This window comes from Saccostrea echinata, unplaced genomic scaffold, assembly GCF_033153115.1.
Source record: "Saccostrea echinata isolate AGI-Se365-2 ecotype Australia unplaced genomic scaffold, CSIRO_AGI_Sech_v1 ptg000064l, whole genome shotgun sequence".
In the NCBI taxonomy this organism is placed as follows: domain Eukaryota; kingdom Metazoa; phylum Mollusca; class Bivalvia; order Ostreida; family Ostreidae; genus Saccostrea; species Saccostrea echinata.
The window spans coordinates 7,976,849-8,003,242 of record NW_026889813.1 but is presented as its reverse complement, the minus strand read 5'-3'; the positions used below and the strand labels follow the sequence as shown (position 1 = coordinate 8,003,242).

Here is a 26,394-nt window from a genome sequence, read left to right as displayed (position 1 = left end):
GTTATATACAAAGGGAATCGACCCGTTTCGCCATAAACCATATAACTAGGAGTACTACTTTTCAGATTAAAAATATATTTCAAAAACTTGAGATGGACGCGTTCAATTATTTCAATGTTCTCAAAACCCCATATCTCACATCCATACAAAAGTACTGGTGTGACAACTTTATCGAACAAATCAAGCTGGCAATCTACTGGTAAATTAAATTGTCTAATTTTTCGTATAGCACCATACATGGCTTTTTGAGCTTGCTCACATAAATGTTTTTTAGCCTTACAAAATGAACCGGATCGGGAAAATAGTATACCTAGGTATTTAAATTCATTCACAATTTCAATAACAGAATTATTGTAGTAGAATACATTTTTTACAGATGGACCTTTCGAAAAAATCATAATTTTTGTTTTGTCTACATTGACATTCAGTTTCCATTGTAAACAATACGAATGAAACTCATTAAGAGCGTGTTGCAAACCCTCAGCAGACTCAGACATCATAACTGTATCGTCAGCATAGAACAAAATAAATAATTTAAAATACAGCCAAAATTGGTTTTCTACAGTATTTGAACTGCTTGCATTAAAGGATAGCCCATGCACATTTTTACTAATGAGAAATTCTTCTAAATCATTAATATACATAGAAAACAAGAGAGGCGATAAATTTTCTCCTTGGCGTACACCAATGTTACAGTTGTAAAACTCAGATGAAAAACCATTCATAGTCACAAGGGACTTAACTCCATTATACATATTTTTTATAAATGTAAAACATTTACCACTAATGCCATTATTTAACAATTTGTACCAAAGCCCATTTCTCCACACCGTGTCGAATGCCTGTTTAAAGTCAACAAAAGCACAGAAAAGTTTCTTTTTGAAAGACATAACCATATTTGTAAGAAAATGTAAAGTCAGTATATTATCTAAGGTCGAATATCCTTTCCTGAAGCCGGTTTGACTTTCACTTATAAGGTTTAAATTCTCTACATAGCATTCCAAACGTTTACATAAAATGGAGGTAAAAAGCTTACCAAGACAACTTAAAAGTGTTATTGGACGATAATTTTCTGGATTTGTTGGGTCGCCTTTATTTTTGAAAATCGGTTTGACAATACCTGTGAGCCATTCGTCTGGAATGACTCCACTATCAAAAATCAAATTAAACATTTTTTTGTATACAGGCAAAAAAAATAGATACTGTTGATGAAATATGTTCGTTTAACAATTGATCGTAGCCTGCGGCCTTATTATTTTTCAATTTTTTTACTGCAAATAAAATTTCTTCCTCACTAATCTCAAAGTTCAAAAAATCATCACATTCATGGCTGTCTGTTGAGAACCTTAAAGTATCACCATCTTCTACGTCATTATCATAACCTTCATTGATGCCCTTAAGAAAATCATACATAGCATTAATATCTACAGCACATTTATTTGACATATTTGGACCATTTAAAATTTTCCAGTAATCTCGAGTATTTGTAGAGCGTAGTGATTTCAAGTTTTTTGTCATGCCTTTTCTATAATCTTTTATACATGAATCCAGTATCTTTTTATAGCTTTTGCTTTCTAATTGAAGATTAGCTTTATTTTCTAAACAAGAATTTTTACTATTTAATCGCTTTGCTAAATGATATTTCTTTCTAGCCGTTTTGCACTCTTTATTGAACCAGGGTTTATCGCATTTGTTTTTACAATGATTTATCTTAAAATTTCGACTGAACCCAAATGTTGATTTAGCTGTGTTTAAAAATATACCACATAGCTTATTAGTAACATCATTTATAGTGTCTTTACTAATGTTGTTTGTTTCCGCACTACTGGTCAAAATATCTAACTCATTTTCTATGTCCTTGACCTTAGGTATATCCACATTCTCTGAAAAATGTTTTGCTTGATCTGGTGACCACAGTTTTACACGTGACTGATTTTCAACAATACCTTCACACCTGTGTTACATTTATTTTGTAATTGCTGTCAATCAATTATTTAGTTTTAATTAAATCTTTAAAGCTTAGTTAACAACGATTACCCTTACCCATGTTACCTATCTGAGACGTTAATTATAACCAAGCTGATTTTCGGTGCCGTAATTATGTATAAAACGGTTTACAAATTTTGATAAATATTTTTTTTTGAAAAATTAAGTTTAAGTATTACTTGTATTTTATTCAATGAATAATCCTGAAACATATCATTTTTGTAATATTTTGTTTTAATTTATATATACATATGTGTGTACATGTATATAATAAAGTTAATTTTTTAGTAAACATGTTAAATTATCTATTTAATTTATATAGGGGGTGTATTCTTTTTCAAATAATTTATTTATGTAAGGGTAATCGTTGTTAACTAAGCTTTAAAGATTTAATTAAAACTAAATAATTGATTGACAGCAATTACAAAATAAATGTTATACTGATTTAATATCTAGATTTATCCATCATCACATGAAATTTTACGTTTTATTTGTTACGGTTCATAAACTGATAAATGCAAGAGTTGCTGTTATTTGTTTGGTTAAGAGTTAACTGCCCTTTGTTTTGAAAAGTCTGGTAGGCGGCGACACCTCTATCCTCTGTTTTTAGAGGATAAAATCTATCCTCCAAAAACAGAGGCCGCCTAGACCTGTTAAATTATAAGGCAGAGTATATTTTGTGTTTTAAATATGTTTCCTTCTGTGTTTCTTTCTTTCTCCATTTTTAAATGAAGAGAAAATATGAAAGTAGTATCATTTAAGTCCCTTTTTATTTGTCTTGATAGGGAAAAGCGTAAAAATATAACAAAATGCCAAGAACTATTAAGTAAAAATGGAGTGCAAGAAGTGCCAACTTTGGGCCCTAAAATCATGAAAATTTATCCTAGGATTTTTATAACGTTGAGACCACGTGTACGGAACGCAGCTGGGGGTGGGGGTAAGGGGGGGGGGTCCCGTCCCCAACGTAATATTTTGGTAAGGGGGTACAGAGATGTGAATGTTCATAATATGTTTGTATCTAAACTATTTTACAAACTTCCATTTTTAAAAACATGTTTGTTAAATAAAAACCAAGATAAGGTATGTTCTTTGGTAAGACTGTTTACAAGTCTCTGGTTTGGTCCATCGCTTTTCTCCCTTCTTGAAAACATAGTCACTGCATATCTTAAAAAAGGTGTTCATCGGATTAAAAAAAGATATTGTATAATTTTTTGAGACATCATTTTTAGTCAAACAAAACATTTGTTGAAATTTTCTCATAATGGCAAAGAGTTATCTCGCCTTGGTCGTTTGACTCTGATTGGTTACACAAGCACACACCTCTGACAAGTAAGGCCGTGAGCATGAAAACAAATCACCTACTGAAAGGTAAACTGTTATGACAAATGAATACAGACAATCAATACATTTATATGTAAAGAATTTTGCAACATTCATCAAGTTTTTACTTGTAATCGAATTATTCTTGGTGGGAAAATCCACATGATCCAAAGACATATGAAACATATTGCAGGTCGAATTTCCTCGAAGCTTTTATTTATTTTTGGTACTGCTTATAGTTTATGAACTTCACCAGCAACCAATTAAATTACACGAAAAGTAGAAATCCTAGCAGCTCTGAAAACGTAGTGAAATTTGACAATATGATATCACAGATTTGAAGAAGTCAGCTGTTTGGTCCAGTCAGGGACTTGTGTCGATCCCAGGTCCAGTTCATTAGTCATTATGTTTGCAGAGCTCTAACTTAAGCTATGATTTCTTCTTTTAATTAGATATCATTATTTTTTACTGACTTACTGATAAAATATCTGTTTTCTATATGTGCATATATATAAATCTGGCAATTTATTCAGTTTGTCAAGTCTGCAAATTCTCAAGAAAACCATGCTCTATTATCAGAAGATACACAATTTATATAAACAAATCTTGTTCTGTTTACTTTGTCATTGATAAGTTTCTCCTGGTATATTGGGACCAATTCAGGGAATAGTTGTTTTGCCAATTTGACAATATAATTCTCTAAAAAACATTTCAGTGCATTGAAAACAAATAACATTAAAAATATGGTATCATTAACATTTTATAACAATTTCTATATACCTGTGATCTTAAAGCCAGCAGTAGAGAAGTTAATTCATTGAACATCATCATCAGAATTTATTTTGATTGAAATAAATAAAATAAGAAGTTGACTTCTTCGGTTTCTGATGTTGATCGAGTTAAGAAGGGTAAAACATTTGGAAATCTGGTACAAATCTGGGATCGATATCAGTTTAAATTCCAGGGACAAAAATCATCATGGAAGTTAATTCTTAGCGAAAAAAAAGTTATAATTGACTGCAAGAATATATAATCAATTTTTTTAAAATAAGATTTTGAATTCAAAGTTTTAAGTAGTATATTCCCAAAATAGGAGGATTTTAACACCTCCCTTACACATGAAAACATTCCTGGATTTATACTAGCTGTTATGTTTTGTTTATTTAATTATGTAAATTAGAGAGAGGAATGTTTTTTTAATATAAGCATCTAACTTAAGGCAAAGATTAAGTGACCAATTTATTCAAAAATGGCATAGTGATATAAATAATTCATCAAAAGGTCAAATTTACAAAATTTTTAAGAGTGATTTTGGATTTGAAAAATATCTAAGTATTTTACCTAGTAAACTCCAAAAAATACTAATAAAATTTAGAACTTCAAACCACCACCTCCCAATTGAAACTGGTAGATGGTCAAATATTCCACTGGATGAAAGAGTTTGTAAATTGTGTAATACAGGGCAAATAGCAGACGAATATCATTTCATCCTAGAATGTAAAACATTGAACAGCATCAGAAAGAATCTTTTACATCCCAGATTTTGTAAAACGCCGAATACACTTAAGTTTTCTGAAATTATGTCAACGACAAACTTAAAAACTTTAAAAAACCTTTGTATATTTATATCTAAAATAAACGACACCGTCTGTCCTCCATAATTTAAATGTTATCATACCATTTTTTTTTTCTTCTTTTCTTCTTTCATTGTATGTTTATTGCTATACTATGTACATATGTATATGCCCCTCATTTATGCTATTGTATCATAATTATATTTATTATTTTTGTCACAATTATGATGACTAATTTATTGTACCTCATGTACCACTGATGTTGGTGTGAGTGAATAAAATGAAATGAAATAAAATGAAATGAAAAAGCTCCAAATTCAAAGCAGAAAACATCTTTTTAGAAAATTGCAACAAGATCTATGACATATACATTAGATTACTTTACAGGAAAAATGAAGGTTTCCTCTAGCTGTACACACAGCACTTGATTTTGCCAAAGGACACAACTTAAATAAGAGCATATGAATGTGTGTCAGTCATATTGTGATTTTAAACTTTGAAAATACTAGTGCTAAATACAGATATGTATACTTATTTCAGTGTGGAGGACGGTATTTCTACAGGGGAGGGCAGGTACTGCTACCTTAGCCCAGGTCAGAACCGATCTAGAGAAAGAACTGGAAGGGATCAAAGAGGCCGGGACCTGGAAAGGGGAGAGAATCATTACCTCCAAACAGGGACCAAGTATTCATGTGAAAGGAACCACAAAAGACATTCTTAACTTTTGTGCTAACAACTACCTGGGACTTTCAGTCAGTTTCTTAATGGTTTTCTGAGAAACACTTTACTTGTTCGATTATTTATCATTACCTGTAGTAGGTTACTATTAACTCATTATGTTAGCAGAGTCATAAGTAAAAATAATAAATTAGTAAGATTTGAATTTAATATTACTCCTGAAAATTCAATTTTCAGAGTCACCCTGAAGTTATTGAGGCTGGAAAGAAAGCTTTGGACACACATGGAGCAGGGCTGAGTTCTGTCCGATTTATCTGCGGCACCATTGTAAAGTATTTTTATTCCATTTGGAAGTGTTGCTTAAAGAAGACTTGCTACATAAATAATTCATCATAAGACCAAAAATTAAAGAAAAATAGAGAAGTTAGGGTCATCCAATGAAAGGTCAAGTTCATTTGAATTGGCATAAAATGTTTGTGTCAAAGATTAGTTTTTTCATTATCATTTAAGATACTGAATATATTGTAAAAGTGGAATACCTTGAAGTGGTTTTGATTCCACTATATTCGCTATCAAAGAATTTTCAGTGAACATTAAGTCATATTGAATATTCTTGACATGTCAATGTAGCATTCATATATTTAAAACACGCTCTACACTTTATAAAACCCATTTTCCAACTGTAATAGTAAAAATGTAAATCATTAAAAATCCTTCAGCAATCCTATTTTAATAACAATGGCTTGTAAAAGTTGGTTAATGGATACATTTATTAAAATAATTTACGATAGCTTTCTTTCTTTCTATTAAAAGAATATCTTTTTAAAATTGCAAATACAATGTATTAGCAATGAGAAATTCTTTGACTGTGAAATTAAAACCAATGTGAAATGTACTGTAGAGATAATCATGAAATATGGAATTAAAGACATTTACAGTATTCAGTCAAGTGACTGTGTTTTATACTTGTCTTCTTTCATGATTTCAGGATCTTCATAAAGAATTGGAGGAGAAGATTGCCAAGTTCCATGGAAAGGAAGATTCTATTTTATATGCCAGCTGCTTTGATGCCAACGCTGGCCTGTTTGAGGTTCTACTAGGAACAGAGGATGCCGTGATATCAGACGAACTTAACCACGCCTCCATCATTGATGGGATTAGACTGTGTAAAGCGAAGAGACATCGTTACCAGCACAGAAATATGGCAGGTACGTAAAGACATTTAAAAAAGAAGAGAATTTAGTCTCGATTTGTTTAACATTCTGTTGAGGTCAAAGAAATAAGGCGTCAACAAATCTGTTCATAACAGCTAGAGCATAGGTATTTTAATTCAGCATTTGTCATCCCCTTCTCTGATAGTAGGGCACTGATTTGAGTTTTATCTACTGGTAAAGCCATAATAAAAAAATTCCTAGATTTTCATCCCCACCCGCCCCGATTTTTTACCCCTGCCTCAATTTTTTTTATTTCTGATTTTCTTTGTCTAAATTCTGATCTGGATCGGTATTCAACTACCATTCAACTTTCATTTTTAATCCTGCAAATGTTGGCATGATTTTGACAGCTGATAAGATGGTAACTGACATAATATGTATTAAACAGGATCATTGGTTGTGAAAGATTGGCGATGATGTGTTGTAAGAGATATGCATATTTTAAGGAACCTCTACTATGACTTTTATTCGTGTATTATAGATATATCTGCACTGATTGATCAGGTCAACAAAAAAACTGCATAATGGAAAAAATTAAAAATATAAAATAAAATTTGCCCGCCCGGCTCGATTTTTGAAAAAATTCAGATGAGAATCTTGGTATTTTTTTATTATGGCCTAACAGCAATTCAGTATTTGAAATTTTATGTTTTAAAGCTCCCTACAAATTTGAAACACATCGAGCAAGAACTAAAGTTTGTATATCTAGACTTGTTGATGGTTCCAGTAAGATATGGTACATAGTGTAATATATCATTTTCTGTGCCAAAACTGAAATATGAAAAACAGGATGTGTTTGTGAAACACTGATACCCCCGTATGGCAGCATAAGGTGAAGTTTAAAGTTTCTCAAATGCAAGTCAAACTCCAAGGTCCAGAGATAAAAAATGTTGTTATCGAAAGAAAGGACTTGTGTCAGTGGATATACCTGGTAAATTTGAAAGCACAAGCACCAACCATTCAAAAGTTATCCTCAAGGTTAATGTTTTCTGAAAGTGGGTCAAACTCCAAGGTCAAAGGGTCAGAATTAATGGTATGCAAGGGAAGACCTTCTCATAAGAAAAACACAGGCAAAATATATTATGGCAAAAGTCAAAGTTTTTCATAAGTAGAACAAACTCAAAGGTCTAGGTCAAAAGGCTAAAATTGTTGGTATCCAAAGAAAGGTCTTGTCACAAGGAATATACCTGTGAAATTTGAATGCCCTAGTGCTAACTGTTCAAAAGTTATGGCCAAGGTTAAAATTGGGTAAATTTTTGAAAAAGTGGGTCAAACTCCAAGGGCAAGAGGTCAAATATGCTGGTACCCAAAGGAAGGTCTTGTCACAAGGAATACTCATGTAAAATATGAAAGCCAAAAATATAGCTCCAACCAGTCAAAAGTTATGGGCACTGTCAATGTTTTTTTCGACAAACAGACAGACAGACAGACGGACAGGGCAAAAACCATATACCCCCGAATCTTCAATTACAGGGGCATAAAAATGTTACCTCTACTGCATATAGAAAGAGAATCTTATATAGAGGGAAAGTGTATGTTGTCTACCTATCCCTTTGTTTGTTTACAATTTTCCAAAATGTTTTTCTTCCTACAATATTTATCTGTATATTGAAAAAAAAAATGGACATAATATTAAACTACATCAAGATACATCATTCTATTCATTGGTTTTCAATTTGGATAAATGAAGCTTCTGTGCTAACTAACAATGGAGTATTATGTCATTTTTTTTTTCAAAATGGTGCTCATTTTTCAGTTTTAATATGATTTCAATTGAACATGGTACACTGAGACTAAATGAAGATAATTCGTTCTCTGTAATCAAGATAACTGATTTTTATGCCCCCGTAATCGAAGATTCGGGGGCATATAGTTTTTGTCCTGTCCATCTATCTGTCAGTCTGTTTATCTGTTTTTCTGCAAAAACGTTAACGTGGACATAACTTTTGATTGGTTGGACCTATGGCTTTCATATTTCACATGGGTGTTCCTTGTGAAAGGCCTTTCTTTTGGTACCAACATAATTGACCTCTTGACCTTGGAGTTTGACCCGTTTTTGCAAAATTTTACCACACTTTAACCTTGGTTATAACTTTTGAATGTTGGTGATAGGGCTTTCATACTTCACATGTGTATTCCTTATGATAAGACTTTCCTTGGATACAAACATTTTTGACATCTTGACCTTGACCTTTTAGTTTGACATACTTTTGAAAAACTTTAACCTTGGCCATAACTTTTGAATGGCTGGTACTAGGGCTTTCATATTTCTCATGTGTATTCCTTGTGACAAGACCTCTCCTTGGGTATCAACAATTTTGACCCTTTAACCTTTGAGTTCGACCTACTTTTGAAAAACTTTAACCTTGGCCATAACTTTTGAACGTTTGGTACTAGGGCTTTCATTTTTCACAAGTGTATTCCTTGTGATAAGACTTTCCCTTGAGTACCAACAATTTTGACCTTGACCTTTGAGTTTGTCCTACTTTTGAAAAACTTTAACCTTGGACATAGCTTTGTGAATAGTTTGTACTAGGGCTTTCATATTTCACAGGTATATTGCTTGTGATGAGACCTTTCCTTGGATACAAACATTTTTGACTTTTTGACCTTGACCTTTGAGTTTGACCTACTTTTGAAAAACTTCAACCTTGGCTATAACTTTTGAACAGTTGGTGCTAGGGCTTTCATATTTCACATGTGTTTTCCTTGTGGCATGAACTTCCCTTGGGTATCAACGATTTTGATTTGTTTACCTTGACCTTTGAGTTTGAATTGCATTTGAGAAACTTTAACTTTCACCATGAGCTGCCATTCTGGGGCATAAGTGTTTCACAAACACATCTTGTTTGATTTTGAATAATGGTTAAACACATAATGATTGGTTGGATTCTGTCAAAGTGCCACATGTACTCCATTTAAAGTTTTGATCTCATTTAAAAAAAATGTATACAGGAAGACATCAAGATACATAATTCTGTTTTTTTTTTTTTTTTTTTTTTTTTAGATTTTTGATTTTGGTGAATGACACTACATGTATTATGCTTTGTTTCTACAAATGAAACAATCTGTTAAATTCTTTTAAAATGCTACTTCTCTAACCATCTTACCATTTTGATTTCAATAAAACCTTCACAGTGTATTTAGATGAATTATGCTTAAATGAATAATCTGTTAACCTCTTTCAAAATGTGACTCCTATTTTTATCTGGTTACATAATTCTGTAAATGTAAAACTCATACTCCTCACCCCCCCCCCCCCCCCCCAAAAAAAAAAAAGTCCAAATGCAATTCTTAAACTGCTATTAGTTTAAATTAAAGCCAAAGTGTGATAAGAGGCTTCTGATTTTCTCTCTCTCTCTCTCTCTCTTTAAGAGAATTACAGCATGCCAAGTCATCAAACTTGGAACCCCATTTCCTCTCAAAAATGTGAATAGGCATTACCTTATCTGAGTGATTGCTTGCAATTTAATATTTTGATTTTGTGAGCACCAAGGGCAGCCTATTGAAGTCTCCTCTGCAGCACATTGTATTTTCTGTTGATTCCTTGAATGGTGATGAAAAATGAAAGCTGGAAATCATGAATTCACAACATGAAAATCGAAGTGTTCTGATATTTCAAATGATAATTTTTCAACAATTCACAAAAAAATCAATGATGGAGACAAAGCTAACTCAATAAACACAGATCTTTGCAAAATTTCCAACTCTCTAGAAAATCTGCTGAGGAAGGTGGTTATAGTTCAGAATAATTCTTCTAATAAGATTTAATTAAGACAATAATTTTATGCTCCCTAAAGTAGTTTGCTTTGGTTAATTCAAGGCCTATGGGTTCCAGCTAATAATTTAGAAGCACAGTCATGTCAGTGAATTAAAGTTATTTATCTATATTCACAATAAAATGTCAAATTTCACGATTTGTCTCTATGAGTGTTACGGTACTCATGAGCTTTAGGAAAGCAATCCAGAGCCATGATCATTAATAAGATCAGAGACATGATTATCCCCCCTGTGTAACCAATGTAAGCAGAGGAAGGTCGGGGGTCCTCGGCACAGGTCAGCTTTCTTACCGTCGCGGAGAGAGTAGATATGTTAACAGATAGATATTGTTGGATGTTCTTCACTTTGATTTCAATGTCATTTATTCCGTAGTTTGTATAACAGACCTCTACACATGGACACTGAGTTTCGCCATTGCCCATAGAGACAGTTCTGTGGGCAGCTGAGGAAACTGAGGTCGGTGGTTCACCTGTTGTTGATAGGGCCTCAGTTTCACTGTCTGTTGTTGATAAGGCCTCGGTTTGACTGATTGTTGTTGATAAGGCCTCAGTTTCAATTTCTGTCATGATTACAGTTGTGGGGGAAGCAGATTCAGTTGTCAAGGAGGAACAGTCTATTGGTGTGCTTGAAATACGAACAGACATCTTGCATACAGTATAACTGCCATTGTTACAACTTTTAACTACAGGTGATGGGCTGACTCCATTAGCTATGTAACATGTTTTGGGGTTACTTCCAGCATCCAGCCAGAAATCTTTAGATCTTGCCAAGTTGATAACAAAAGCCCTTTCCTCTAGATCAGTGGGCATAACAAGAGAAGATTCATATTTGTTTCCAGAACAGATGGTGTATGAAACAAGATAGCTGACATTTTGTAATTCAACCCAGTAACATCCAATATGTTTGGTTCCATTACAGAATTCTACCCAGTCCTGGGGACAATTTCCAGCTAAGCATACACCAAAACAACACAGAAAAATTCCCCAAAATCCATTCATTGTCTTTGACTCATGCTGATCTGTATTTCAAATGTTTGCTTGAAAGATCACACAGAGATAGTGATAGCACAGCTGCAAATGGTCTTTTGGTCAGAAAAGTCAATAAAGATGGAGATTTGTATAGAAAGAAACATTGAGTCCATGAGAGGCAGGAAGCATGGGAAAAGAATGCTCCTTGTTTAGTCTAAATTCACAAAAAATACAGAAAGGAAAATCAATTTATAAGGCTGCTATGATATATTACTAGTAATGGATTTCTGTTTGGTTTACTTGTCAAGTGTTTATAAATGATGATTTTTTTAAAAGGCTGATTTAAGAGGACACAATAAATGAATGGTAGGTTTTATGGGAAAAGTTGTACAGTATTGTTCCATTAAGAGATTTCGAAAAAAAAAAAAAGAAAAAGAAAAAATATATGGAAAATAAATATTTAACTTGATTTTCCTAAATGTACTTTATATTTAAGAGAGGAACACAGAAAATGACATCTTCAACAATTAATAGCAATGAATAAACATCAATATAGTGAAGTTACCATGGTGATGATAGAATTGAAGTGTCTTTATTTAGAGAAGACTCCTGAAAACAGAGGTTTAATTACATGTACTGTGAAATAACTAATGTATATGGGGGTTAGTTTACATTGTTTTTATGGTATTAAGAGTCCCACAAATTTATGTCCACCATGAAATACTAAAATTTTGTCCTTCAAACAGAAAATCAAAACCCAAGGAACCAATACTTTTTGTTTGTTTGTTGTTTAACATTCCTCTTGAGAATTTTTCACTCATATGATGGAGATGCCACCACTTACCGATGGAGGGCTGCAAATTTATACCTGTACTCGGCACTCAGGGCCATTGAGCAGTGAGGGATCTTTTTCATGCTAATTTAACACCTACTGCGACACGGGACCTTGGTTTATACGGTCTCATCCAAAGGACCAGTCTCCGAGTCCTGCAGTGGGATTGGAACCCGCAACATAAGGATCAACTCCTTATTCCGTGACTCTAGAGCAGACGCTCTTAACCATTGCGCCATGCGGGGGACCCATTATTTTTTCTCAAATCACAAAAATTTAACCCCACAAAAATAAGGGATTTTTACAATACTGCAAGGGTCCTTTTTTCCATGGGGTCATAATTCCACAGAATTATAAGTTCTGTTCAATTCCCAGGTAGAAAATTGTGCGAATTTTTTGGAATTGGCATTGTATGTCTTAAATGCACTTTAAGTATGGTGTGACCTATTTCAAAGTAATGCTTGTAGCATTGTTTACATAGCATAAATTAATCCCATGCAGAAAAGAGAATGTCTACAGTACAGTTGAACTTTGATATCTTGAACACAGATAAATTGAATCATAGATACTAGCTGTTATGAAGCCTTCTATCAGTTGTTTTTGTGTTTGACAAATGCTGCATAAGAAGCACCTTATGTCAAGAAATAAAGAGTTTATAGCATTTGGCCTTAAATTCATTAGGTTTTAGCTTTTCCAAAAAAAAAAATGCATTTTTATACATATTGGTAAATCTTCCTCACGAAGCCCTGTACCATTATCCTCAAGGAAGCCAATTTTTGCCTCATTGGCATCTCTTCGTTTAGTCTTTACATTCTACCAACCAAGGCATCAAATGTTAATGCAAATGTATTAGATTTGCATTTTATGCATTAATGTGAAATCAATTTTGAAAGCATTTATATAATCAACTATCCACTCATATCGAAAGTTCCAAATGGAAATCAAGCTGGTTTGATCAATAGTGTCCTGTAATTTGAATATGAGGTCAAAGATTTATTGAAACTTAATTTATCAATTGTATGATTAACAACAGCCATTTTGCAATTTTTTTTTTACCAACAGTGAGCACAATTCAGGAATAACTAAAATCCATGCAGGTGGTAGACTTTAAATGTGCATCATCTGTGATTGTTTTCAATTCAAGCTCTGTAGTAGTTGAATACCAGAAGCATATAGATAGGGAGTGTCTGTCTGTGTCAATTTCAATTTGTCTGTCTGTAGACCTGTTGAAGCCCAGAAGAGTGCATGTCTGTATGTTTGTCAACAATTTTACATCCCCAAAATGAAAATTCTTCATTTGCTCTGTCCATTATGGTAAGACTTTTTGTCCATATCCCACTGGAGCCACCACCAAGTTACAAACATTATTTCTTGCCTGATATCTTTCAAATTTCCAAGGAGCTATAAGACATAAAATTTTGTAAGCTGTATTGTAAAACCTTGAAATTCAAGTCTGTTGTGACCTACTATCAGAGAAGAGGATGACAAATGCTGAATAAAGATAGATTGACTAAATTGTATTCAGGGATGTAACAAGTCATTGATTTTTATAGCATATCCAGTTTGATTGTACTGTAGATCTAGAGGACCAGCTGATTGCTGCTAAAGACTGTAAGAAGAAGCTAATAGCCACAGACGGGGTGTTCAGCATGGACGGAAATGTAGCCCCACTGCCGTTAGTGTCACTATATATTTGCACTTGCTTCGCGGTTTATAAAGCATAAACTGCCCCAACCCAGTTTATACTGTATAAACTGGGTAGCTATTAAATTCATTCCTTAAGTGAAATTGTTCACCCCTTACACTTCATTATAAATATGTTTTACCTTATGTCCATAATGTATTGTTCATAATGCATTAAAAATACAAAAACCAGTTCTTTTATAATTAAATTACTTTTTTTCTCACAGAGATATATGTAACCTGGCTGATAAATACAATGCCATGGTTTTTATTGATGAATGTCACGGGACTGGATTTTTTGGACCAACTGGAAGGTAAGGGAAGACATTCTTTTCTTGCCTCTTACAGGCAAAAAGTCCCATGTTGTGAAATAAGATACAGTCAAACCTTGTTATCTCAAACTCAAGGGGACCAAGAAAAAAATTCGAGATATCTGGGGATTCGAGATTTCAAGGGTAAAATACTAAAAGAATAAGTCGTTGGGACTTGCAAAGTCACTTTGACATATCCATGGTATTTGAGATATCAGTGTTCGAGATAACGAAGTTCAGTTGTATTTCAATCATACCAAGTGTTTCCATAGAAGATATGATCCCACCAACAAATGGTGGAATGAAGAGCTTTGTTATTTCTTAAGTTAATTCAATATAAGTAATAAATTTTTGAAATTTCAACAGAGGTACTGATGAACATTTTGGGGTCAGTGATAGAATAGACATCATTAATTCTACCCTGGGCAAGGCTCTAGGGGGAGCTGCTGGTTAGTATGAGTCATTGTTATTTAGGTTTCTTAAACATCATAAAGTTTTATGAAATTTATATTTAAACATAATGAAGTCATATTTAGGACAATGTATATTGAAATCTGTCTTTTTTTTTTTGTGTATACTAGGTGGTTACACGGCTGGTCCTAAGGAACTTACTTCATTGTTACGTCAGAGGTCACGACCTTATTTGTTCTCCAATGCCCTTCCTCCACCAGTTGTTGCATGTGCCAGTAAGGTAAAATATGGCTTACATTGACTTTGTAGTAATGTTAAATTTTTTGAAACTGGAACACAAACTTTCTTCCAGTCATGCCATTATAAATTCAAAGATGGTAATTTTGGATCAGCATACTCAAAAACACTTCCAGTTTTTCTTGTGATTTTTTTTAAACTAATTCTGTCTATAGCTGAGTTTAAATGAGTGTTCTTCCAGACATTGTCAACATACCATAAAATAACGATGAATGAGAAACACTAGGATAAATTAAATTGTGAATGTACCACAGATTGTTACAAATAAGTTCCATAAACAGTGCAACTTAGTAAAGGGTTTTTCTCAAACTCTCGTTCCTTAATTTTTCAAATTTCAAGAGACCCGAGGCTTGCTTACGAGCACTGCATGGTTATTGGACCTGTTTCTTACATTATACAAACATGGACTTGAGTGTTTTGGTGAAATAAATATGGCACTGAAGAATTTGTCTTTCTCCTTAGTATGTACATCCTTGGTAATAATATTACCTTGATGATCTGTTGAAATGAAATATACAAGGGAAAAGTTTAGAGAATGAAAAATTAGTAAAAGATGTTTACAAACATACACTGTACATGCATTTTATGTCATCATTGGCATGAATTTGGAGAATAAATCCTGGAAAAGCAACCAGTTAGAATCATTTTAGGTAGTGATGAAACACAGTTGGTAATTGGAGAAAAGTAAGTAAATCTCTGAACAGTTTGTCTGATCAACAGCTTGAGGCTAGATCAAAGTTCTTGAACATACTATGAACATTCACAAAAGTTAAGCATTTGGATGTGACTGGCTAAGAATACATGTACTATATAAATATATAATATATACATGTATAATAGTATTTTTATGCCCCCGTAATCAAAGATCCGTCTGTCTACCTGTTTGTCCGCTAACACTTTTAACATTGCCCTTAACTTTTGATTGGTTGGAGCTATGGTTTTTCATATTTCTTGTGTATTTATGGTGACAAGACCTTTCCTTGGGTACCAACACATTTTTTACCTCTTGACATTGACCTTGGAGTTTGACCCACTTTTGCAAAATTTTTCCAAACTTTAACCTTGATCCTAAATTTTGAACAGTTGGTTTACTTCACATGTGTATTTCTTGTGACAAGACCTTCCCTTCGGTACCAACAATTTTGACCCTTTGACCTTGAACTTGGAGTTCAACCTACTTTTGAAAAACTCTAACCTTGATCATAACTTTTGAATAATTGGTGCTAAGGTTGTCATATTTCATATGTGTATTCCTTGTAACAACTAGTTCCCTTGTGTTCCAATAATTTTGACCCTTTTACGTTGACTTTGGCATTTGACCTACTAATTTGAAAAACCTTGACCATAACTTTTGAGTGGTTGGTGCTAGAGCTTTCATATTTCACATGTGTATTTCTTGTGACAAGACCTTCACTTGGATACCACAGGTTTTTTTTCTTTTTATCATTGACCTTGGAGTTTGAGCTACTTTTGAAAAACTTTAACTTTGGCAACAACTTTTAAATGGTTGGTGCTAGGGCTTTCATGTTGCATGTGTGTATTCCTTGTGACAAGAAACTTTAGTCTTTGCCATAGGCTGCCATAAGGGGTATCAGTGTTTTACAAACACATCTTTTTTCAAATTAAACATTCCAATTTCTTTTTTAATTATTACAAGGACAAACTTGCTTGGAGGCACATTCAAATCTCAGTATCGGTGTAGGTAGTACATTGTATAATTAATCTTGAGATACTATATACATGTATGTACAAGTGGATGAATTTAAAACTGGGCAAAATCAAGAAAGACAGCATCAACTATTTGACACAACTGTGTCAAACACAAGTGAATTTAAAATGGGGCAAAATTGTAAGTTTAAAGGGTGAAAATATCCTATACATAGTATACTGTGTAATCACTAATTACTGGGGGGGGGGGGGGGGGATAATTTTTCGAGGTTTGATGAGATCCACAAATTGGAAATTTTCAAACATATAGCTATTCAACACTTCTTCATCCACAAAATCATAACTCCAAGAACCAGTTTTTTTTTCCACAAACCAAGAAAATTGGACCCTACAAAAAGATTATACAGTTTTTACTGGTTACTCCACTGCCTATTAGTACTTTGATTTTTTTTAGTCATTCTAATCACATCATTGAGCAGACTAGAAAATGCAAGTGTTCTGCAAAAATAAAAGATAAAAGTTATTAACACCCAAATATTATTCCTGAATTAAAGAGTGAAATAAAAAAAAATGTGAACCAGTATTTCAATTTCACCTGAAACTTTTCCATGCTACAATTCAGTGATAAAGATTTCCTTCACTGAAAATAATTCAAAATCTGAAACTTGTTTTTTGGTTTCCATTCAGGAGATATATTGAGGTGTATATTGGCATTTTAGAAGAGAAAACTTCGATTTGACTTTAATTCCAGCAGCACAGGAATAAATTTCTTTCAAAAGGATTATGATGGTTATTTTTAAAAATCTCCCAACATTTTTATTTCTTTACAATAAAATTTATTGTATATTGAAAAGAGATGTATATTTATTTAAGTTTTCTCTATGAATTTGATCTTAATTTTCAGATGTAATTTGTATTGGACCATTTTTTAAAATTCAATGTTCCTTTTGAATACAGCACCATTATTCTTCAATACAAATAGATATGTCAAATTTTAATTGATGTGACGTACCAGTGTCGAAGTTCACATGTAACACACATTCGTCCCATATAACTCTGTACGGACCAGACTTGAATAATGTAAGTTGCTGAATGTGTTATTTACATTAAAGTACTATTGTACTTATTAAGTACACATATTGTACAATAATACACATTGTACAGAAATTAAAAAAAAATTCTTAATTTAGCGTTGAGCTTGTTTTAGATATAATGTATTTTTCTACTGCGTAGTTTCAAAGGTATACGCTCCGAAAATTTCATTGGTCATGTTTCAAAGTAGATAATTCTTTCACAGTACACTTGACCTTAACTAACATTAAATCATGAGTATTTAGAAGAAAGAAAGCAATAAAATTATATTTTAATGAGTTTTTTTTTACGCAGTTACGCATGTTTTGTGATTATATGATCTGATCATGCCAGGAAGCTGTGCATACACGTTAAGTCAGTTTTAAACGTACATGTATAAATCTAATGTATATATAAAAAGATTATCCACACTGTATTACAATACATAGTCACAATATATTTCCTGCGGAGAGAAAACAGAAGGGGGTGTTCTGGAACTCCTAGTTTTTACTGGTAGCGCATAGTTTCCAAAGTGCACAGTTTGTTTTAAAATATTGCCTATCCCCAAAATGACAACTTACTATTGACATACTATATAAGCAATTTCATTGAGACGATAGATTTCTTGATAACTGGTAATTTTATTACCCCCCTCAATCGTAGAGAATGCGAGGAGTTAAAGTTTTACATTTCCAGCCTCACTAACACAATACTAGGGCTGTGTATTGAGCAAAAAAAAAAATCGATTCGATACAATACGATATTTTATAATGCGATATATTGGATTCTTTAACAAGTCAATCAGAAAAGTCTTATATATCATTTAATGCATGAATTTTATAAAAACTAATTGTTTTGCAACTCATTTTAAAGCTCTTGTCTCACTTTCATAGCAAATTACACTTCAAATTCAAACTTTTAACGACTTTTAAATCAGCATGTTAAATAAAGTTGTCTATGAAAAACTGCCTGCCCGATACGTATTGGAAGTTATTTTTTCGTTACGATACATTATTGAATATCGATACGTATCGATATATTGATACAGCCCTACACAATACCCAGTATGTCTTGGACAGCGAGAGGATTCATTGAGGAAAAGTAAATTCGGTTTAATTGGGTTTTGCATGGAACAGTCGCATTTTTAAAAAAATACTAACCAAACGATACCATCCAATGATGTTGGAAATTTGAAAACGGCAAGTGCATGATTGTTTTTTGGTTGAAGAAAATATTTCTAGTTTGGGACCCCTTTCCCCTCACTAAAACACAGAAAGAAAAAAAAACTAAAGGGGCAATAAAGCAATAACTGCTCATTAGTAGTGAATGGGACAGTTTATTGTTATTGTATGATCATCTTAATAGATTGTCATAAATAACTAATTCTTTCCAAAAAAAAAATGTTCTCAAAAACTCAAACCATGCAGTGTTAATCTGACGACAGTAAAACCACAAAAAACGTATTCTCATTATTTAGCGAATCACGTTTTCCAAAATACACGTGATTTCCAAAACGGGTTTCTTATTTCATTTACATAAATTTTTGAAAAGAAATTAATCTTTTTTTATTTGTTCTCAAAAATTGCAGTACTGGGAATACTATTTATAGCAACGTATACGAAAAATGCCTGTGAACTCTCATGCAAAATATATGTGTTTGATATATATGTTCATTCTGAATTTGCAATACATAGCGATTTAATATTAACAGTGATTAATGTGTTTGTAACCTGAAGTTCGATATGTTGCGTGTTCCTTAAATAGGTCAGATATACGCTAAGTAACGCACTTAAAAAACTTAAAAGCATTTTTCAATGGTTTCATTTTTTTAAAAAAAATTGAACATTAATAAATTTAAATGAAGTGTCCGCTAATTTTAAATCAAGTGTCATAATGCATATTTTTTGTTAGCAATTTGTCGTTCGATCTTGTTTATACAAGCATTCCATCGTTCGACAATCCTTCGATTGTCACAATTATTATGATACATGTTCAAATACACATTAACGAAATACAAGAGGTGGTTAATTAACAAAAAATTATACGCAAATTCTAGGTGACTCATTTAATTAAGATGGAATTATTTTATAGTGGCACAGTTTTACATGACCCCAAAAATTCGTTACGGGTTAAACAGCATGCAATAGTGGGCATGGCAGCAGTTTTAACATTTCTTAAAAAATTACATGTACCTCTAGGCAGAGCCTTTAATGAATAACTATAGATGTTACTGTTTTTCTTGCAAACCCTGCTTCAAAATGTGCTAGGCGAAATCGCATCGCAACATTGAGCATTTTTTAAGCCTACAACCAACAACTTACTGATAAAATTTCAGAGACTTGCTTTCACTGTCCAGAAGAACTCTAATCCACTCCTATGTTGTGTAATCCTTTTAACCAATTCTAATTACCAATTCTGATTAGGTCCCGTGCGCTGGGGTTTATATAGTAAAATTTATGGCCAAATTCGTCTAGAACATTCTACGATTCAGATAGCATGTTATTAACAATAACAAACAATATTAACATCAAAGTTTCGTGTAGACAAAAATAAACAACAACACATTTTTCAAAAGAAGACGCCCCATCTATGATTGTCCGGGCTTGATATTTATTGAACCGGGCTCAATATTTCGAAAATTAATTTCACCTTGAATTCATTTTTTCGCGCGAAATACCACAACGTTGTCAAAATGTTCGATATTTTGCTTTGTTTTGTAGTAATGCCCCCCCCCCCCCCCGATCTTCACACACACACACACACACACACACATAGTTGGAAAATTTATATTTTAGGAGGTTTCTGTTAAATATTGAATCTCTTCAACGTTTTCATGGTTTTTAGATTTACATGGTATGTTAAACTCTTGGAAATAAATTTTACATGTTAATTGAACCTCTTCAAATTTTCAGTCGGACACGGTAGTGCTCAAAGTATTATGGACAAAATCCACTGAAGCACAAACGTTTCGTTTATGGAAATTTTACGAATCGTTTTTGATCCTTGTCAGACATGGAAGTTCCTCTCCATATAACTAAATATTAAACTCTCCAGAGTCAAATACTTCTTTGGAAAAGGAAGAGGTATACAAAAAAACTTATCAGTGACTGGAAAGAAGTGACTCCCCCCATTTTAGTGTAACTTACAGAGAAAATAAAAATCATAATATCGTAAATTTGTCCCCCCAGGCGACATTTGAATAGAGAAAAACATTATTTACCAGCTCTTTTAGAGTTGGGTTCTCATATGAGTGACATATCAGGTGTTCAATATTTTGTAAACAAAATGTCAAAACGACTTTCAAGCATTTTGATGGGGGTGGGGTGGGGTTGACCATATGCAGAATTCAAATGAAAATACAACACTGATACTCTGCATTGATTAAGCCGCTGTTAAGATTCAGCCATCATTTGCAAAAGTGTAAGTTTATTTTTTATTTAAGGGATGTCAGCACATTTTTATCTAGACCAAAGGAGCTTGTGATGGTACAATGCCCATCGTCCGTCTAGCTGTTGTCCAAGTTGTAAACAATTCAGTTTTTTTTCAACATGCTATATAGACTTTTCCAAAGTTTTTGTTCAATTAGAATTCATCTTGGTATACAATTTATAGATTACTTCAAGATAGATGATACTTTTATATTGGTTTTTGAGTTTTGATGAGTTGTGCTGCCATGGTTACTAAAAATAGAACTGAATTTCTGTAAAATTCTTTCAAAGTGCAAAATTTTCTATATATATGATTTTGGTCTGATTGCATTAAAGCGTAGAATACAAGTAGGCTACAAAAAGATACATAAGTCTCGGCATCTTTTTCCCCTGATGATCAGTGTTTCCATATAGTAGCTAATAGAAAGAGGGCTTATAACATGTATACATTCGAGGGCAACATAAGTTTTGTCGGACCCAAGAACCAAACTCTTTGCCTGCATGAGGCCCTTAGGCCTCATGCAAATAGACTGGTTCGAGGGGTTGACAAAACCTGTTTTGCTCGAGAACATAGTCAATAAATGTTTTGTTATACATTTACTTCTCATTTTTACATATCTTGCGCTGGCTTCCGTATTTGCGATAATTGAAAAGATATACTAGTAGCTAATCCCGCATACAGTGACTGTGTAACGTTAAAAGTGTCGTTCCAATGTCCAGTATTTCATTCAGCGGTTCAACATTGATTTTTTTTGACCGCTCAGAAAAACCATGGGAAATGTTAGAATTTTTAGCTCACCTGAGCTGAAAGCTCAAGTGAGCTTTTCTGATCACCCATTGATTGTCCGTCGTCCGTCCGTCTGTAAACTTTTCACATTTTCAACTTCTTCTCAAGGACCACTGGGCCAATTTTAACCAAACTTAGTACAAAGCATCCTTGGGTAAAGGGGAGTTTTTAAAAATTGTTAAAATGAAGGGCCAAGCCCCCTTCCAAGGGGAGATAATCAAGGAAAGACAAAAATAGGTGGGGTCATTAAAAAATCTTCTTCTCAAGAACCACTGGGCCAGAAAAGGTGAAACTTATGTGGAAGCATCTTGGGGTAGTGTAGATTCTAAATTGTTTAAATCATGACCCCCGGGGGGGGGGGGGGTAGGGCGGGGCCACAATAGGGAATCCAATTTTTACATTGAAATATGTAGAAAAAATCTTTAAAATCTTCTTCTCAAGAACCACTGGGTCAGAAAAGCTGAAACTTAAATGGAAGCATCTTGGTGTAGATTCTAAATTGTTCAAATCATGACCCCCGGGGTAGGGCAGGGCCACAATAAGGAATCCAAGTTTTACATTGAAATATGTAAAAATAAATCATTTAAAATCTTCTTCTCAAGAACCACTGGGTCAGAAAAGCTGAAACTTAAATGGAAGCATCCTGGGGTAGTGTAGATTCTAAATTGTTTAAATCATGACCCCCGGGGGGTAGGGCGGGGCCACAATAGGGAATCCAATTTTTACATTGAAATATGTAGAAAAAATCTTTAAAAATCTTCTTCTCCAGAACCACTGGGTCAGAAAAGCTGAAACTTAAATGGAAGCATCTTGGTGTAGATTCTAAATTGTTCAAATCATGACCCCCGGGGTAGGGCGGGGCCACAATAAGGAATCCAAGTTTTACATTGAAATATGTAAAAAAAATCATTTAAAATCTTCTTCTCAAGAACCACTGGACCAGAAAAGCTGAAACTTAAATGAAAGCATCCTGGGGTAGCGTAGATTCTAAATTGTTTAAATCATGACCCCCCGGGGGTAGGGCAGGGCCACAATAGGGAATCCAATTTTTACATTGAAATATGTAGAAAAAATCTTTAAAAATCTTCTTCTCAAGAACCACTGGGTCAGAAAAGCTGAAACTTAAATGGAAGCATCTTGGGGGTAGTGTAGATTCTAAATTGTTTAAATCATGACCCCCGGGGTAGGGCGGGGCCACAATAAAGAATCCAAGTTTTAGATTGAAATATGTAGAAAAAATCTTTTAAAATCTTCTTCTCAAGAACCACTGGGTCAGAAAAGCTGAAACTTAAACGGAAGCATCCTGGGGTAGTTTAGATTCTATATTATTCAAATCATGACCCCTAGGGGTAGGGTGGGGTCACAATAGGGAATCCAATTTTTACATTGAAATATGTAGAAAAAATCTTTAAAATTCTTCTTCTCAAAAACCACTGGGCCAGAAAAGCTGAAACTTAAGTGGAAGCATCCTGGGGTAGTGTAGATTCTAAATTGTTTAAATCATAACCCCCGGGGGTAGGGTGGGGCCACAATAGGTACTACAAGGGGAGAAATCAGGTGAAAAACAGTAAGGCCAAAGTTACTCAGGTGAGCGTTGTGGCCCATGGGCCTCTTGTTAATTTTAGTATAGCTTTATATAGAAACATTTTTAGGACACCTGAATCACTAAGGTGACTATCCTTTTTCGTCCGTTGTCAGTCGTCCATCGTGTGTTAAAATTTGAACATTTTCATCTTATTCTCTAAAACAGCAGAACCAATTTCAGCAAATTTTAGCATATGGCATTTATGGGTAAAGGGGAACAAAATTTGTGAATTTCATAGTCCCTGACCCCCTGGGGCCTGGGGGGTGGGGCTTAAATCATCAAAATTAGTGCTATCTTTAAAAAATCTTCCTTACTCCTGGACGTCAAGCAATCAAACTTTTGGCATGATTGTAATAAGCATTGAACCCTTTACCAAAATTTTGAAATTCATGGCCCCAGAGTCAGGGGTTTTGGTGCTAGGGTGGGGCTCTGTTGAATATATAGTGAAAATGCATTACAGTGTATTTCTTAAAATATCTTCTCCTCTGCTCCTGGGTATTATGCAAACAAATTAAATGCATAGTTATGATAGGAAGTTTGCCTCTTCCAAAGCTGTGAATTTCATGGCCCCTGGGTCAGGGGTTTTGGTGTTAGGGTGGGGCACTAATGATTATATAGTGAAAATGCATTAATTCTTTAAAATCTTCTCCTCTGCTCCTGGGTATTAAGTCGATGAACTAAGTACATGTACATAGTTATGATGTTTAGGGGGCCTCTTCTAAAATTCTGAATTTCATGGCCCCTGGCTCAGGGGTTTTAGTGTTAGGGCGAGGCTCTAATGAATTCTCTCCCCTTGTATATAAAGAAGATAAACTAGATGCATGGTTATGATGATCAAGGGTGCCTCTTCCAAAATTGTGAATTTCATGGCCCCTGGATCAGGGGTTCTGGTGTTAGGGTGGGGCGCTATTGATCATATAGTGAAAATGCATAAATTCTTTAAAAATCTTCTCCTCTCCCCCTGTATATAAAGAAGATAAATTAGGTGCATGGTTATGATGATTAAGGGTGCCTCTTCCAAAATTTTGAAATTTCTGGCCCCAGGGTTAGGGGCTCTGTGGGAGGGGGCTCTATTGATCATATAATGAAAGTGCATTATTTCTTTGAAAATCTTCTCTGCTCCTGGGCATTAAGCTGATTTACTAAGTACATAGTTATGATGAAGAAAGGTGCCTCTTCCAAAATTGTGAATTTCATGGCCCCTGGGTTAGGGGTTCTGGTGTTAGGGTGAGTGCTATTGATCATATAGTGAAAATGCATAAATTCTTTAAAAATCTTCTCCTCTCTCCCTGTATATAAAGAAGATAAATTAGGTGCATGGTTATGATGATCAAGGGTGCCTCTTCCAAAATTTTGAAATTTCTGGCCCCAGGGCGAGGGGTTCTGTGGGAATGTATACATTTAAATGTATCTGCCTGTATTATCTTCTTGTAAGTACAAAACAAGTAGAGCTACAATTCATAAGAGATTTGTTAATTCTTCGAAGTTTTCTGTTTAATAAGCAATCCTATTGTGTTTCAGGCCATTGATTTGATCACCAGTAATACTGACCTTCCCCAGCAGGTGCTACGTAACACAAAGCGATTCCGCTCTCGTATGTCAGATGCAGGATTCAATCTCTCCGTGAGTTTCCTTTTTAGAACAAATCATTTAATTGTATCATATACATTTACATGTAGTTTTATACACATTTGAAATAGAAAAAAAGTGCTTTGTTTGAGGATTATTTGTCAGTGATGTTTTATCAGTATGTATTATTATGTTACAGGGGGATCCTGAACATCCCATATGTCCAGTCATGCTAGGAGATGCACGACTTGCCAACATATTTGCTGATGAAATGCTAGGTATTTTAAATAGTGGTATTTATTTTGCTGGATTACTTTACATATTTTTCTATATATTTATTTTGTATGTTATTGACAACCATGATTAACTATTTGTAGAGAGGGGGATCTATGTGATAGGCTTCAGCTACCCTGTGGTGCCCAAGGGTAAGTTTTCTGCGTGTAATATATTATGGGGAGTACTTATCTTAATTAAAAAAAACAAACAATGTCTTAAATACAGAAAAAAGATTATATTTATTATAAAAAAAATATTTTTAACACTTAGTTTTGTTCCTTTTGTAGGTAAGGCTAGGATTCGAGTACAGCTATCAGCTGCCCACTCTGAGGCAGAAGTAGACCGTGCTGTTGATGCATTTATAGAAATAGGTCGTAAACTCAAGGTCATTGCTTGAAGGTCACTACAAGATCTACAGTTTTACCTTTGTTTTGTTTTGTGTATATCAGCAATTTGTTTAGATTTTGGATAAGAATTTGTCTATTTGTTTTGAATATACATTTTAAAAGGAAAAAGGCTGAAAAGTAAGTCAAATATACACTGTCTCAAAATCTCTGCAAAGAATCTCAGACTTAAATCGTGAACAATTTTCATACTTTATACTTTTATTTTGAACCTTTCCCCCCAAGAATCTCATTTTACATAGCTTCATGTATATATACATGTATTTTTAATCATGTTATAATACTGAATTGATTTAATCGAAATGTATTATTGAATCTTTTTTGTTCTGATTTAAATATTTATTTCGTTAAACTTTTTGAGAGATATTAAGCTTATGAAATTGGCATTGTATTGGTATCTAACAGTCCACATTTTTTCTTATTTATTTTGTACAATTGACATTCCATTGCAAATAATGTATTTGAAAGTAAAGCAATGTTTTTTGTATGAATTAAACATTCCTTAGCTTACATGTAGTCTTGTACATGCACACCAATTAGGATTCAAAGACA

At 33.7% G+C, this 26,394-nt stretch overlaps 2 protein-coding genes across 2 annotated transcripts; one reads left to right on the top strand and one right to left on the bottom strand.

Moving 5' to 3' along the window:
• Positions 1-3,293: 3,293 nt before the first annotated feature.
• LOC133175723 (2-amino-3-ketobutyrate coenzyme A ligase, mitochondrial-like) lies at positions 3,294-26,095 on the top strand. Its single transcript, XM_061310830.1, has 12 exons — positions 3,294-3,354; positions 5,421-5,632; positions 5,796-5,885; positions 6,547-6,766; positions 13,931-14,027; positions 14,263-14,349; positions 14,713-14,795; positions 14,928-15,037; positions 25,115-25,216; positions 25,362-25,440; positions 25,540-25,587; positions 25,726-26,095. The coding sequence occupies exons 1-12, from the start codon at positions 3,330-3,332 to the stop codon at positions 25,833-25,835; spliced, it is 1,263 nt and encodes a 420-aa protein (XP_061166814.1). The 5' UTR covers positions 3,294-3,329; the 3' UTR covers positions 25,836-26,095.
• On the bottom strand, positions 10,438-11,607 carry LOC133175895 (uncharacterized). Its single transcript, XM_061311031.1, has one exon. It carries the CDS (start codon positions 11,548-11,550, stop codon positions 10,684-10,686), a length of 867 nt encoding a protein of 288 aa, XP_061167015.1. The 5' UTR covers positions 11,551-11,607; the 3' UTR covers positions 10,438-10,683.
• Positions 26,096-26,394: the final 299 nt, after the last annotated feature.

Bases quoted from the DNA above. Each gene is read 5' to 3' on its own strand.
- LOC133175895 (XM_061311031.1), bottom strand. From the start codon at position 11,550: ATGAATGGATTTTGGGGAATTTTTCTGTGTTGTTTTGGTGTATGCTTA.
- LOC133175723 (XM_061310830.1), top strand. From the start codon at position 3,330: ATGAAAACAAATCACCTACTGAAAG. The intron at 14,796-14,927 runs GTTAGTATGAGT...TGTGTATACTAG, and splicing joins GGCTCTAGGGGGAGCTGCTG to GTGGTTACACGGCTGGTCCT. The intron at 25,588-25,725 runs GTAAGTTTTCTG...TTCCTTTTGTAG, and splicing joins CTACCCTGTGGTGCCCAAGG to GTAAGGCTAGGATTCGAGTA.